The 13,282-nt window shown below is 43.8% G+C and overlaps 1 protein-coding gene across 3 annotated transcripts in view; it reads right to left on the bottom strand.

Moving 5' to 3' along the window:
- Positions 1-10,087, bottom strand: part of LOC118781393 (formin-like protein 1) — a 31,422-nt gene extending 21,335 nt beyond the window's left edge. The window contains exon 1 of one of the 3 annotated variants that reach the window (XM_036534425.1): positions 9,728-10,087. In XM_036534425.1, coding sequence (XP_036390318.1) covers positions 9,728-9,886 — 159 coding nt within the window. In that variant the 5' untranslated portion in view covers positions 9,887-10,087. The remainder of the gene's footprint in view (positions 1-9,727) is intronic. The other 2 variants (XM_036534416.1, XM_036534434.1) reach the window with 2 other exon arrangements.
- Between the last annotated feature and the right edge of the window lie 3,195 nt (positions 10,088-13,282).

Here is a 13,282-nt window from a genome sequence, read left to right as displayed (position 1 = left end):
GATTGGCAAAGCAGTGGCCAAAGGGTTACTGTCAGAATCACTTAAAATGGATAAATTATGCAGTATTATGCTGGTACACACTTTGACTTACTATATAAATTATAGATTTATAGTCTATATCTCAAAAGCCAATTACGTTGATTGCTATCAAAGTACTCACTGTGCATTTACAAATCCAGCCTTTACAAATCAATCCCACATGGCAGGGTGTGCAACAGTAGAGCCACCCTGCCCATGTTTATCAGTGCCCCCACACTCCAGCTCCCATCCAGCAGAAAGAATCATGGCAAGGCCCCCTGCCTGGCCAATCACCCACTGTAATTATGGCCCAATCAATAACTTGTGAGTGAAGCTGCTGGATTGACTGCACAAGGCCTGTTGATCAGATGAACTGGCCTAACTACCTCCATGGCTTCTGACCATCGCTGGGCAGTGGAACAATTGACCAGACCGCCCCCACACACACACAGACACACACACACACGCGAGCACACACACACACACACACACACAGACATACACACAGACACACACACGCACACACACAAACACACCCATCACACAATGTCAAAGTGTTTCCTGTCAGCAGAGCTGTAGCCTTTTTGGACCACTTTTGCAAGGACTTGAAGGACCGTGGGTTTCAACATGGTACTTCCGGCCGTTGCCATGTGGCAGTTTCACTTCAAAAAGAAGAAGCTGAAGGAAAACAAGAGCACATGACAGGAGGGAGGGGTCTGTAACTGAGCTAAACATCTGTGGAAGTGAAATATCTATTTTTGTTCTATCATGGACTGAATCTGCCAAAGCAAGCACACATGCTCACATGGCAGCAGTTTTGGTCCCCCAACATCATTTTTCAATGTGAGTTAGGGGCATGCCACTTTAACAGGCCCTGGAGCCCCTCCCAATGTCTGTAGTGAGGGGGGAGGACTGCACTAATTGTTAATTAGATCGTATTGATCAGAGACTGCCCTCTCCCTCTGGCCAGGCATACATACGGATTCACATACATACACACACAAACACAAATACATGTGTGCACACACATGCACATGCGCGCACACACACACACACACACACACACACATGCAGACAAACATAAAGACATTAGGCACTCACTCACTCATTAATTCATATACATATTATCCCACTAACTCTAACTACTAACACACATTACTCGTTCAGTCACAAAACAGCACATATTAATTTATTCACCAGCACACATACTCTTCCATGCACATTCGCCTATTCACACACACACACACACACACACACACACTATCTCTGTCTTTCGCACTGATACATACAGAAACAGGCAAATGCTAACAGGCAAACGTATTCATACAGTCACTTGCATACTCATCCACTTGACACAGGTTGCACTCTGTGGCCTTGGGCCCAACCCACAGAGAAGTAGCAAAGCCAGCGGTATCACTCACTCCCACCTGCCTCAGAGCCTGTAACAAGGAGAGTGATGATGATGAAAGGGCCCATGTGATTTGTGACCACCGCCTCCTCGCCTACGCAGCACCAGGCAGTGGGGGATTAAAGGGGCGTGCTGGCTGCTACAGAAGGGGAAAGAGTACACCCACGGCCAGCCGCGTCAGGGTGACAGACGACCAGCTGCACTGGTCCTCTACCCCTTTCTCAGCCCACCCATTACACAGGGCTCCGAGTTTAGCCACTCCAGCAAAGTCAGGCTTGATGGGTTCCTATTTTCCATTTATAATACTATTATGCAAGTTATCTGGGTTTGTGCTTCAAAAACAGCACTGAAGAAGTGGAGTCTCAAACCCAGTGAGATCATTTTCATAGTCTATGGTGCTAAGACACACAGTCACTCCCTCAACACTGAATTGCTGAAAAACAGCAGCCCAGCTAGCAAACGCAACATTCTAAGTTCCCGGCACTCTACTCATTGAACTCAAGGACCATTACAAAACAGAATGCATCTCTGTAAATTTACAACATTGGGATGAAACAGCCTAGGTAAGACACAAGTTTTCTCGACAAAATTATGATGTTGAGGAAAAGTGATTACAGAAAGAGAATTATGTTAAAAGGGTTGGAGGATTCTGAGGGGCAGAATTTGCCCAAACCACCTTTGTGAGAACCCTACCAATTTAGCCATTTAGGGTGTGTGTGTGTGCGTGCATGAATTCGTGTGTGTGTTTGTGAGAGAGAGAGAGAGATGGGGAGGGAGTGTGCCAGCCCTCATGACAGCTGTCTGACACTCACTGTCATACTGTCAGCTTCCCTTTATATGTCACCTTTGGACCCATTCTTTAGATCCCTGTAAGCATACAACCTGTGTTTTAACTAAAGGGAGGAATCTTCCCATACCCTATGAGCTTCCTGTGATATGCTTGATATGAAAAGCTACTTTTTCCGGCTGTTCATTACTGACTCAATCTGACTCATTCCAGCCATAGCTGGCATTGAAATTAACTTTGAGGAACATATTTTAGCAGGTGTTCAGCAGCAATTAAATTGCCTCTGGGCCTTAGATGTACACTATATGACCACAAAGTATGTGGACACCTGACCATCACACCTATATGAGCTTATTGAACATCCCATTCCAAAACCATGGGCATTAATATGGACTTGCCCCTTGGCAGCTATAACAGCCTCCACTCTTCTGGGAAGGCTTTCCACAAGATTTTGGAGTGTGTCTGTGGGAATTTGTCCCCATTCAGGTGTTTAATGGGGTTGAGGTCAGTGCTCTGTGCAGGCCACTGTCTTTATGGACATTGCTTTGTGCACAGGGGCACAGTCATGCTGGAACAGGAAAGGGCCTTCCCCAAACTGTTGCCACAAAGTTGGAAGCATACAGTTGTCTAAAATGTCTTTGTATGCTGTAGCATTAATGTTACCCTTCAGTGGAACTAAGGGGCCTAGTCCAAACCCTGAAAAACAGCCATAGACCATTATCCCTCCTCCACCAAACTTTACAGTAGGCACTGTGCATTCTGGTAGGTAGCGCTCTCCTGGCATCCACCAAACCCAGATTCATCCATCAGACTGCCAGATAGTGAAGCGTGATTCATGACTCCAGAGAACACGTTTCTACTGCTCCAGAGTCCAGTGGTGGCAAGCTTTGCACCACTCCAGCCGTCATGCACCTGTTAACAATCTGTGTGGCTGAAACACCTGAACTCAATAATTAGGAGGGGTGTCCACATACTTTTGGCCATATCGTGTACTTTCATTGTTGGATTAAATGTAAACAGGCCATAACATAATGATGCTTCATAGCAACTCAGTGCACAAGAAGCTAGAATCAGTATAACATGCAACAAGCAAGAACTAAACATGGTAAACTGAGAGAGAAATGCTGGGGCTGGGGCAGGTACTTCATTCCTCATTTTAGATTGGTCTTCATTTTTATTCTCAAAATAACCACAATCAGTCACTGTCAGCTACTGGACAGCTGCAAGAGTATCTCCTAAAATAGCCTGAGAGCACCTCTATTCAGCTCCTGCACGAGTGAAAGAAGCCAGTACTAACAGATAGCAATTGATAGCTCTCTGGACAGTTGGCAGTTTTCTGTTCTGAAGGTGGGGGCAAAATCTGGCAGTTGAAAAAGGAGAACTGTGGTCAGGGGCCAACTTCCTTCAGCAGAGAGAGGCAGCATTTTTGCAGGTCCTCACGCACACACACACACACACACACACACACACACACACACACACACACACACACACACACACACACACACACAGGTTTATAAGCATTCGCACACACAGTTTGTACCAACCATTGGTTTCTGTGCTGTGCTTTGTCAATAGGGCATTCTTATCTCCACCATCATATGATCCAGTCATTGGATGCCTCAGGACTCGACACAATGCCTACACAATAACAGGGTGATGATGTGAACCTTTTAAATGGAGCTCCGGCTACTACTGTCACTCTCATAGCACAGCAGAATGTGTATCCCTCAAACCAGTCATGCCATGTGTACATTCTCTACATTGCAGCCCAGCCCTGACATAGACTCTCCATTGAATGGAGGAGTGCCTCTTTGACAAGTCAACCAGTGCAAAACAGCACAAGCCGACTGCTAGCCACATCATTAACAGCATACCAAATAATAATAATAATGAATGTTAGGTCATCGACGTGAAACATACAAAGAGTCACGAAGAGTCATACATGTCCCTGTGTGCCCCATCAGTAGCCATTGACCGACGAGAATGCTGGAACTGTTTTCATGTGTGACCTTGCAGCACCCCATGCTCTACACAGAGAGGAAACCACAAAAAGCCCTGAAGGGGAAAGAAACACTACAGTTTTTCTATTGGACACAGCTGCTCACTGAATGATCAGTGTCATATATTCTCTTTATATGCTCTTTGTTATACAAAATAGCCATGATGAAATTGCCATTAAAAAGCCATCTTGCACCCTCCAGTGACAGAGGGCAGGATGGGGGTTTCAAACTTTTTTAGAGACAGGACTCACTCAGAGAGACAGCAAGCAAAACATGCCATCTCTCTGTTAAATGTTGCAATAGTTGTGACAAAATGTCACAAAATTCGCAGGTTGATACCATCATTGGTAGTGATGCTATTATAGGCCTACATTACAATACTCTAGTTAATTGATTTACATTACAAGTGAACTTTTCTGTTCTGGGAAAATCAGTCTAAAACATGTATGCACCTGAAATTTGGCTACACAGGCACTTTACCAGTCTACAAAGATGTAAGAATATTAGCACACTGTGGTAAAAGTACAGGATCACTGCAAAAACAGCAACGGCCCTCATCTCACTCAGCACTGTACTGAGAAACCTTTAAAAGCCAGCATTGAATAGAACCCTGGCAGCATGGAACCTTGGTGACATGGAACTGCGGGTAACAAAAATCTATTGTGCATAGTAGTGCCATGGATACCTCCATGAGCCCCAGAGCAGAAGCTGACTGTCACACACCTGTCCCCAGTCGAGCGGAACCACAGAGCTAAAAGGGCCCCACTGATCCTTGGAGGGTCAGATACATGCACACACACCTGCACACACACACACACACACACACACACACACACACACACACACACACACACACACACACATACATATGGACTATTTCCCTCTGGGGCGCAATGGTACAACTACAAATACCTATACGAATAAATAGACACCCAGCAGCATTGAACATCCTCACTGAACACTCCTAAACAGTTCTGTCCCCCAAAAGCAATATTGTAACCATCCGCTTTACACTTGAGGGCTTGTAGCTCTGTGTTCTGACATCACTGCTTATCTGAGCTAACATCATTTACTGTAATGCTGTAACCCATACCGATTATGCCACATTACAGCCCTTACCTCAGGAGCCTACGATGCTATGTTCCAATATGCAGCTAAAGAAAGGGTGACTTAAGTAAATGGAACCATCCAGCCATGGCATGGCTATGAGATGGAAACTGCATTGTGCAAAAAAGGAACATTAACTTAACCTTTTGCACAAATTATAACGTCATTAAGATTAATCAAATGCTGAGATATAAGCACTAGGCCTTGCATCGAGAGGGAACCTGCAGGTCAAATCTGGTCTTCCTCAACTGCCCCTCTCCCCCACTCCACACATCCACAAAACCTTCTCAGAATATCAAATGCAGCATTGCTCTGGTAGCTGTATTTCCCCCCCTCCCCCGTTGCCAGCTCAGCAAAACCCAATAGTTTCTGTCATTTGAAATAATCAATCTGTCTGCACCACAGAGGCAGGTCCCCAGACTGACCTGGACAGGACAGTTTTACTGCTGTAGTTTATGCAGCTGACTGTACCGGGTACCCTGAATGCCAACCAGGCTGCTCTGCATGCAAAGTGAGCAGGGCGTTTGGAAGATTCGCTATGCACTTTCAGCAGTGGTGTGTGTGTGTGTGTGTGTGTGTGTGTGTGTGTGTGGGGTGGGGGGGAATCTATCTTTAGCACCAAACATTCACGGCAGCATGATGGACCAGGAAGCCTTCCTTCACATAAGTCAGCACTCCTGCTGTGTCAGAGGGAATGCATGCCCCCCAACCTAAACATACAGACACATTCACATGCACACGCACACACGCACATACCCATACAGATAACCAGGTGGGGGGGTGGTCAGGATGCAAGTGGAGTGATTAATCAGAGCAACGCTGCAACACTGAGAGCCCCCTCCCTCTCCATTCCCGCCCTCAGTGCAGATAAGTCTCATCTCCTGCACAGTGCCACTGGCTGCTCTCCACTGCCTCACCACTACTGAATTACGAAAATCCAATTCATTATATATACACATAGAATACACTGTAAGTCACAGTCATAAATTACCCGAGCAGAGGTATGGAAATTAATATGTGCGGTATGCTAGAGTCCACATCCCTCAGACTTATGCCCACATATTTCTAGTCCTCAGTTGCTTAGTCCTCAACCCTGAGAATGTTGTACACTTGTCGGAGATGTTAAAGGGTTAGACATTTACACGTTGTGGCTGGCGCTTTGAAATAACAGAAGTTTAGAGGAATTATTTCAGTAGATTGCATAAGATATGGGTCATAGCATCATTAGTAAATAATTCACTTTAACGGCGAGCAACTGTGAGAAAGGTTAGAATAAAGGTTATTAAGGAATGTAAACTTAGTTCATTAGTCTGGGTGGGGGGGGCGGATCTCATTTATTTGCTTCGTAATTTCCTTTAGTTAACTCGATTATTAGTTTATTTGCAAAAAATGGGACTGGACAGAACCCACAACCATTTATCCAGAGCACTGGGCTCTGATCATTGCGCAACATGCTGCTCTGTACGCTGTTATACACGCAGCCATCCTCCCATGGTAACCCCATGGCTCTGGGTCTGGCAAAATTCCCCTACTCCCCTCCTCTTCAAGCCACCAAATTTCCGGCCCTTTGTGATGAAATACATAGACCCATGCAGCCCACAGCCATGAGGAGATTCCGCTCTTTTTACTGATCTCCAGAGTAGACGGGGGCAGGTCATTTCAGTTGAATTCAGAGTCATATTCACACAGCATTTCACTGGGTGGATATACAGTACATAATGTAGTGCTTTCTCCTACCACCAGTGACCACCTGACTATGATGCGCCTGTGAATCGCGGTTCTCTTTTCCTGTTTCAAATGTCTCAATGAAAAGAAAGGTGACCTTCATATTATTTGTCTGGTATCTTCAGACAGTGAGCAGTTCTTGGAATTGGCTCAGCTTCATGAATCAGTTAAAGACAAATGACATCATTGTGAAAAAGGGAAGTCATCATGCTTCTATTGCTATATAGACATTCTTGACAAAAAGTAAACAAGGTGAACATATTTGGTTCCAATTGTTATATCCATATAAAACAGAATAATGCAATAATACTTTTTGATGAAAAAAACTGGAAAGGGAAACCAAAATAAAGGAAAACAAGAAGAAATTTTGCGTGACATCAGTTACATTTACATTCCAATGTGCCAATGATCATGCCATACCTTCTTGTCACTATTGGTATATTCGCATTTATACATTTATATATTTTGTTATATACTTAGAACTTCTCTTAAAGGACAAAACCAGTTGAAAGGATGTTGAAATTTAAAAAGATGGAACCAAACCATCTGGGGAATTTGTAACTGAATTTTATGCAAATCAGAACTTGCTTCTTCACGTGGAGAGCCTGTTTTTTTGTGACACAGCTGTACCTCTGACTGTGTGGCTTCGAAGCAGACACGACAGGCACAAGAGGGGCAGAAAAAAGTGATAGAAAAATGATTCGCTTTCAATTAATGTTCAGTTTCTGGATTTTTGTTATTTTGAAGTTATTTCATTTCAAGGAGATGTGGTAAAATTCATTATGGCATGCATTTATACTCAGATGTTCAAAGATCTCTGATGTGCCTGCTGACTGCTGCAACTCCACTGAAATGCTAGAAGTATTTTAGTTCAGCTACATGATGTTAATCCCCTGCACAGAAACAAACACACACCACTAATGCTGCCTGTTGTTACTCATCTTGTGCTTGTCACTACTGGCTGTCACTCTGCCCACTCTGATAGACAGACAGACAGACATGGGCGGGGACCTTCCCAAATGATTCAATGGCACTTATCTGAGTTGCAAAGAACATGCTAACACACCTGTTCCCGCCAGCCCTCCTTTAATAATTAGGCTCCTCATGGCTGAGGGACACTCAAGTGGGGAAGTAATTTAGCATGGCACGGGGCTGAATCATTATTTCAGTACATATTATTGTGTCTGTGTGGATGTGCTAAAGGTCAGTAAAAGGAATGGAAGAAATGACTTTCTTTCCAATGAACTGACTGAACATCAAACACAGTCACCCACATTGGCAAGAGTTCCATTACTGTGATTGGCTTCATTGTAAATGACTGAGCCGTTAGTTAAAAACATTGACTTAGCCCCCCGCCCTTCAAAGCAGGAAAAAAGGGGAAATGCAATTGATGTTCCCATGTTGCTGGCAGTGGACCAGCAGCAATAACTAAATAGCACAAACACCGCTGCTACTGGGCAGCCATTTCAAACGGAGTGCTCACTTTAAGAAGAATATTCAACATTCAACTTCAAGCAAGCAACTCAGGCGATTTTTTAATCTGCTTTTTAAGCTTGGAATACATACTTCATCCCATGAAACTAGGGGCTAGTTAAGAACTGAAATTTGACCAGAGACAAAAGCTATGTCATATTTTCATTTCTTAAAAACTTTACTGCAATGACAAGAAAGCCTTATATTACTGTCTTATCCCCGCAGGCCTTATGGATCCAGCACTGAGGTATCTTCCAGTTATTGTTGTACAAACCAGTCTATTGTATGGATTTAAAAATAGCGAGGATATGTCACCTGCTGCTAACATCTCACAATCGGCTGCTAACATCTCACAATCTTGCATTACATGCATTTCTCTGTCACAGTAAGACAAAAAATAACACAGCTGAACATTAATTCTAACCTTATGTCATGATTGTACTATCCATTTGTAACGAATTATGATTATGATAATGAAAATGATTGTAATGTAACAAGTTGTTCATTCAAGAACTGTTTACAGAGGCTCTTTAATGTTTTACTCTTCTAAGCCTTTGCAACTTTTTTAAAAAAAGACGGCAAATATTTTCATGCAAAAGTATGTAGGGTGTAACTAGAAAATCTAGTTGCATCAAAACATTGGGTTCCAATCATTCCTTTGTGAAATACCAATTAATGCCAAAGGTGTCCCACCGAGGAAAAGAGTGATTTCATCCTTCAGAACTTTTTCCAGGCATTTGTACCTTTATTCAGGTGCTTTATATATATGTCTTGTATCAATAGGGAACAAAGAGGAAACTCTCCATGTCTAACAAAAAAGCAGACAGACATCAGGGTAGTGTTACTCACTAGAGTAATTCCTGAAGATCAGTTTTCTTTGATAGCACATCATTTTGTAGTCCTCACTCAGTGTACACATTCTGACTTCTCTCTTACCCCTCCCGAAATGATTTCAATACAATGCACAGTTGAGATCCTGTGAGTAAATAAGCTTCTCATGTGCTGTGAAACTTGCACACATGTGCCTTGCTATTCTATTGAACAGTTCATTGTGATTTGCGAAACCTGCTCTTGTTGGGTATTTACTGGAAGTGTGGAGACCCTCAACACCTCAAGTGAGGGCATCTGCTTTTATGTGTGCGTGTGTACTGTATGTGTATGTGTGTGTAGGTCTCTCCCTGTCTGTCTCTCTGACAACACACTCACCAGCACCACGCTGAAGCGCTCTTCCAGCTCCTCCTCTGGTGGCATGGGCAGTTTGGGGGGTGCAGGCTGCTTCTGTGGGGCCACTGGGGCAGGGGTGGCCGTTACACTCTTGGCCTCCCGCCCCAGGGGCAGCTCCATGCTCCCGGCAGCGTTGCCCATGACTGCTGGCTCCCGCACCCAGGTACTCCACCACTGGCACTGGGCAACTCTCAGTCCACTCTCAGTCAATCACGAGCAAAATCCAGACCAAATTGAAGGCAGAGGCAAAATCCAAACAGATCACAAGAGTACAGCAGCAAAAAACTGGCAAAGACAACAAGATTTCTCTCAGCCTCTCAATACCGTCTCTGTGAGATTGGATGTGTCAACTGCTGGTGGCCACTGACAAATCTCTTGACCCTGAGGTAACAGCCCAGGACAGAGCAGCATCTCCTTAGTGACTGCTACGCTCTCATTCTTTCTGGTGCCAAAGCAGGCGGTTAAAAAAGACACCACTAAAACAAACTGACAAAAGTGCGACCTACCACAGCTTTGTGTGTAGGGTAACTTCCACACCGGTTCACCAGTGAGAGGAAGTCTCCAAAGAGAGGAGGAGATGGAGAAGAGCTGGAGTGTGACACATTCACAGCAGCAAAAACCACAGAAAAGAAGAACAAGTAGAAACAACCAGTAGTTTCCTGTGCGTAAGAGAAACTCAGATGCAGGGAGAGGGTAGGCTTCTGTGATGCTGCTGGAAGTGGTGAGGGCTGCTGGGAGGTCCAGGATGAGGGCCACGCTCTCCCGACGGGGTTCCACCAGTGGCGATTGGGGCAGTCAGCCGTTCGGGAGCCATTCCTGATAAGCCAGAGACAGGAATGGGGGAGCTGGAGAGGAGAGACGGGGATGCACAGCCGCCTACTACAAGCAGTCTGAATGCACACAGCGGCAGCAGCACATGTAGCTCTGTGAGGGACAGAGGATCTAGGTGAGCAGGTGGCTGCTGGGTCCTAGTGCCCTTATTTTGCTTGCCACGATTATGCATGCACATGTATATCTGAGAGAGGGAAGGGGTCGCGGAGCAGGGAGAAGGGGTAGGGATGGAAGGAATATCTCAGTTTTTGCAGCCCAAGAATCCCAAAAGGCAACACTTCACTGTCCAGGATATCAGGTGGATAATGGTTCTGACTGCTGTCTATATAAGGTAAACTATCTTAAAGACAGGCTATTTATGAGACGCAAATGAAAGCTTAATTAACCATGCATTTCCATTAGAACTTAGGAAAATTCTTTAGTGGTCTCCCTTACAGGTATTTTGTAAAGGTAACCAGAAAGGCACTGAGATAGACAGCCATAAACCTCCAACAGGTGGTTGAATCTGATCTGGGTTTAGTGATTGCTGTATTATTATTCCTTTTCTTCTGACAAGGTGTGAACAGGAAACGTCACGTGCCTGCATGTTGGGGCCACATCATGACAGAGGAAGATGCTACACCAGGGGCCAGTGTGGGGTTCAGCTCTTCTCTGACTCCACCCCTTCCCTGGTGTCCCAGCAACAGGTCCTGTCAGTGTGTCAGAGTAGAATAAGGGAGATTTGTGTACACAAAGCATGTCAATCTGCCATGGACATGCAAATTCCGCCCCCAGCCAGGATAGGGTAGCAATCCAGGGAAATTAACCAGCAGGGTTAGCATGCTGTCTGTGTCCACAGCCAGGCAACCTTTGACAATTCTCTTGTCTTACATGAAGTGCAGTGCCTGATATCCTCTTAGAAGAATGGGCTGAATTCCAACAGTTTGAAATATTTTGGTTGTGAGACTCTCACACTGTTGACAGTGGTTGAAATTCACCCTCCAGCACAGCTTGCTGACACAGCACACAAAGCTGTACAGCAAAAATGAATTTTAAGGTGCACAGAACAGGTTTCACAAACCAGCTGTGACAAGAAAAGGTGGTAAACAGCCAACTCATATGCTGTGCTGGGTCTCTGTATGACCTCTGCAAGTAACGAGAACATGTAGTAATGTAATGGAGTAATAATTTTCTCAACACCACATCAGTCAAGTGTGTGCATAATACACACTATCTTTGGTAGAACACAGCTTATGACAAACCACACTGGCAAAATGCAGATCACATAAGGGCATGTTTCATAATATCATTTGAAGGTTTACATGTGGATTAATGCTTTGTTGCATGGTCTGTCAGACCTGCTTGGACCTCATAAACCAAACATTATTAGTTTTTATTTATCCTTCATTGCTGCTTCTTTTGTTTAGGTAATCTCTTCTCACTGAGAATATCTTCATTTTCTGCACAAATGCCTGTACTGCCTCCGGTTTATTACAGGAAAAGTCAATGAGGGGAATAACTTGAAGAAACTTCTCACTGCGCGGGAACATTTCACATAAAATACAACAGAAGGAAGGACACAACACGTTGCTCTGAAGAGCAGACTATGAGATGAGCGTGAGGTGCTGCATCTTGACTGGGCTCCAGAGAACAGGAGTGTTCATAAGAAGAGTTTTCTAGGAGGGGTCTGTAAATAATTGATGAGGTGTATATTGATACCCTCTAGCTTCTGTACACACCTGTTCATCACCAGTGACATCATGTGGACGCCCAGTACTGCTGCACGCCTAATCAAATTGCCGACGAAGTTGAGCCAGTCGTTTAATGGGATCTAGCATGTGTTTGATCAGAACTATCTCAAGACCTCAAGGATACAAAGCACGCGGCCAGTGGACAGATCAGTGCTGTATCAGGAAAAAAAGCGGTATTTGGGTATTTAGGGAGTGGACAAAATTTACAATACAGTACTTAATGGTTCATTTACAATTCACTCTTTATTTCCACCAAATTCCAAACATCAAACCAGAGAAAAAAAATCAACAATAGCCTCCTAGCAAAATCAAGGACCAACATACTTGAGTTTATGATAATCTTGAGTTTATGATAATTTTGTGTGAACCTTGATCATACAACAGAAATGACCCCTCTCTCAACTTTAAGGTCAGTTGCTCTTTGAAAAAAATAAATTACTGTTAGTCCAACAAGGTGTAAAATGTGAATGTGTTACCTCTTCCATCAGGACAACTAATACCTTTAAAAAGGATCTTGTCCTCACAAATCTGCTTTTTCAGGCATTGCAACTGCTGGTACCCTAGTCACTGAAAGGATAGTTTATAATAGATTACATAGGTACATACAATAGTATTAAGTTATTTTTCTCTTTTTATAATTCATTTATGTTGTTTACCAACCACAATTTAGGCACTTTCAACAGGTTGTAACCCATATTTAAAAGTATTTGTCACAGAATGCCACAGAATTACTAGCAGAATGAACTGGTACCACCTACTGGTAAAAACCACATACTACACATATGATTTTAAGGTTGAAAGCATACACTGTTTTACCACTTTAAGACTGAAGTTACTCTTGATTCATTAATATAATACCATGATTGCACAGTAGTATAATCCCTTGATGTGTTTAATCAATTTTACATTCAGTAAGTATGCTCTGTATATATTTACAAAGGGCAGTCTCTCCAAAGACTATACTTGTTACTTTCCC

Source organism: Megalops cyprinoides, chromosome 1 (assembly GCF_013368585.1).
Source record: "Megalops cyprinoides isolate fMegCyp1 chromosome 1, fMegCyp1.pri, whole genome shotgun sequence".
Lineage (NCBI taxonomy): Eukaryota > Metazoa > Chordata > Actinopteri > Elopiformes > Megalopidae > Megalops > Megalops cyprinoides.
The sequence above is the reverse complement of the archived record's forward strand: the minus strand, read 5'-3'. Positions and strand labels throughout refer to the sequence as shown.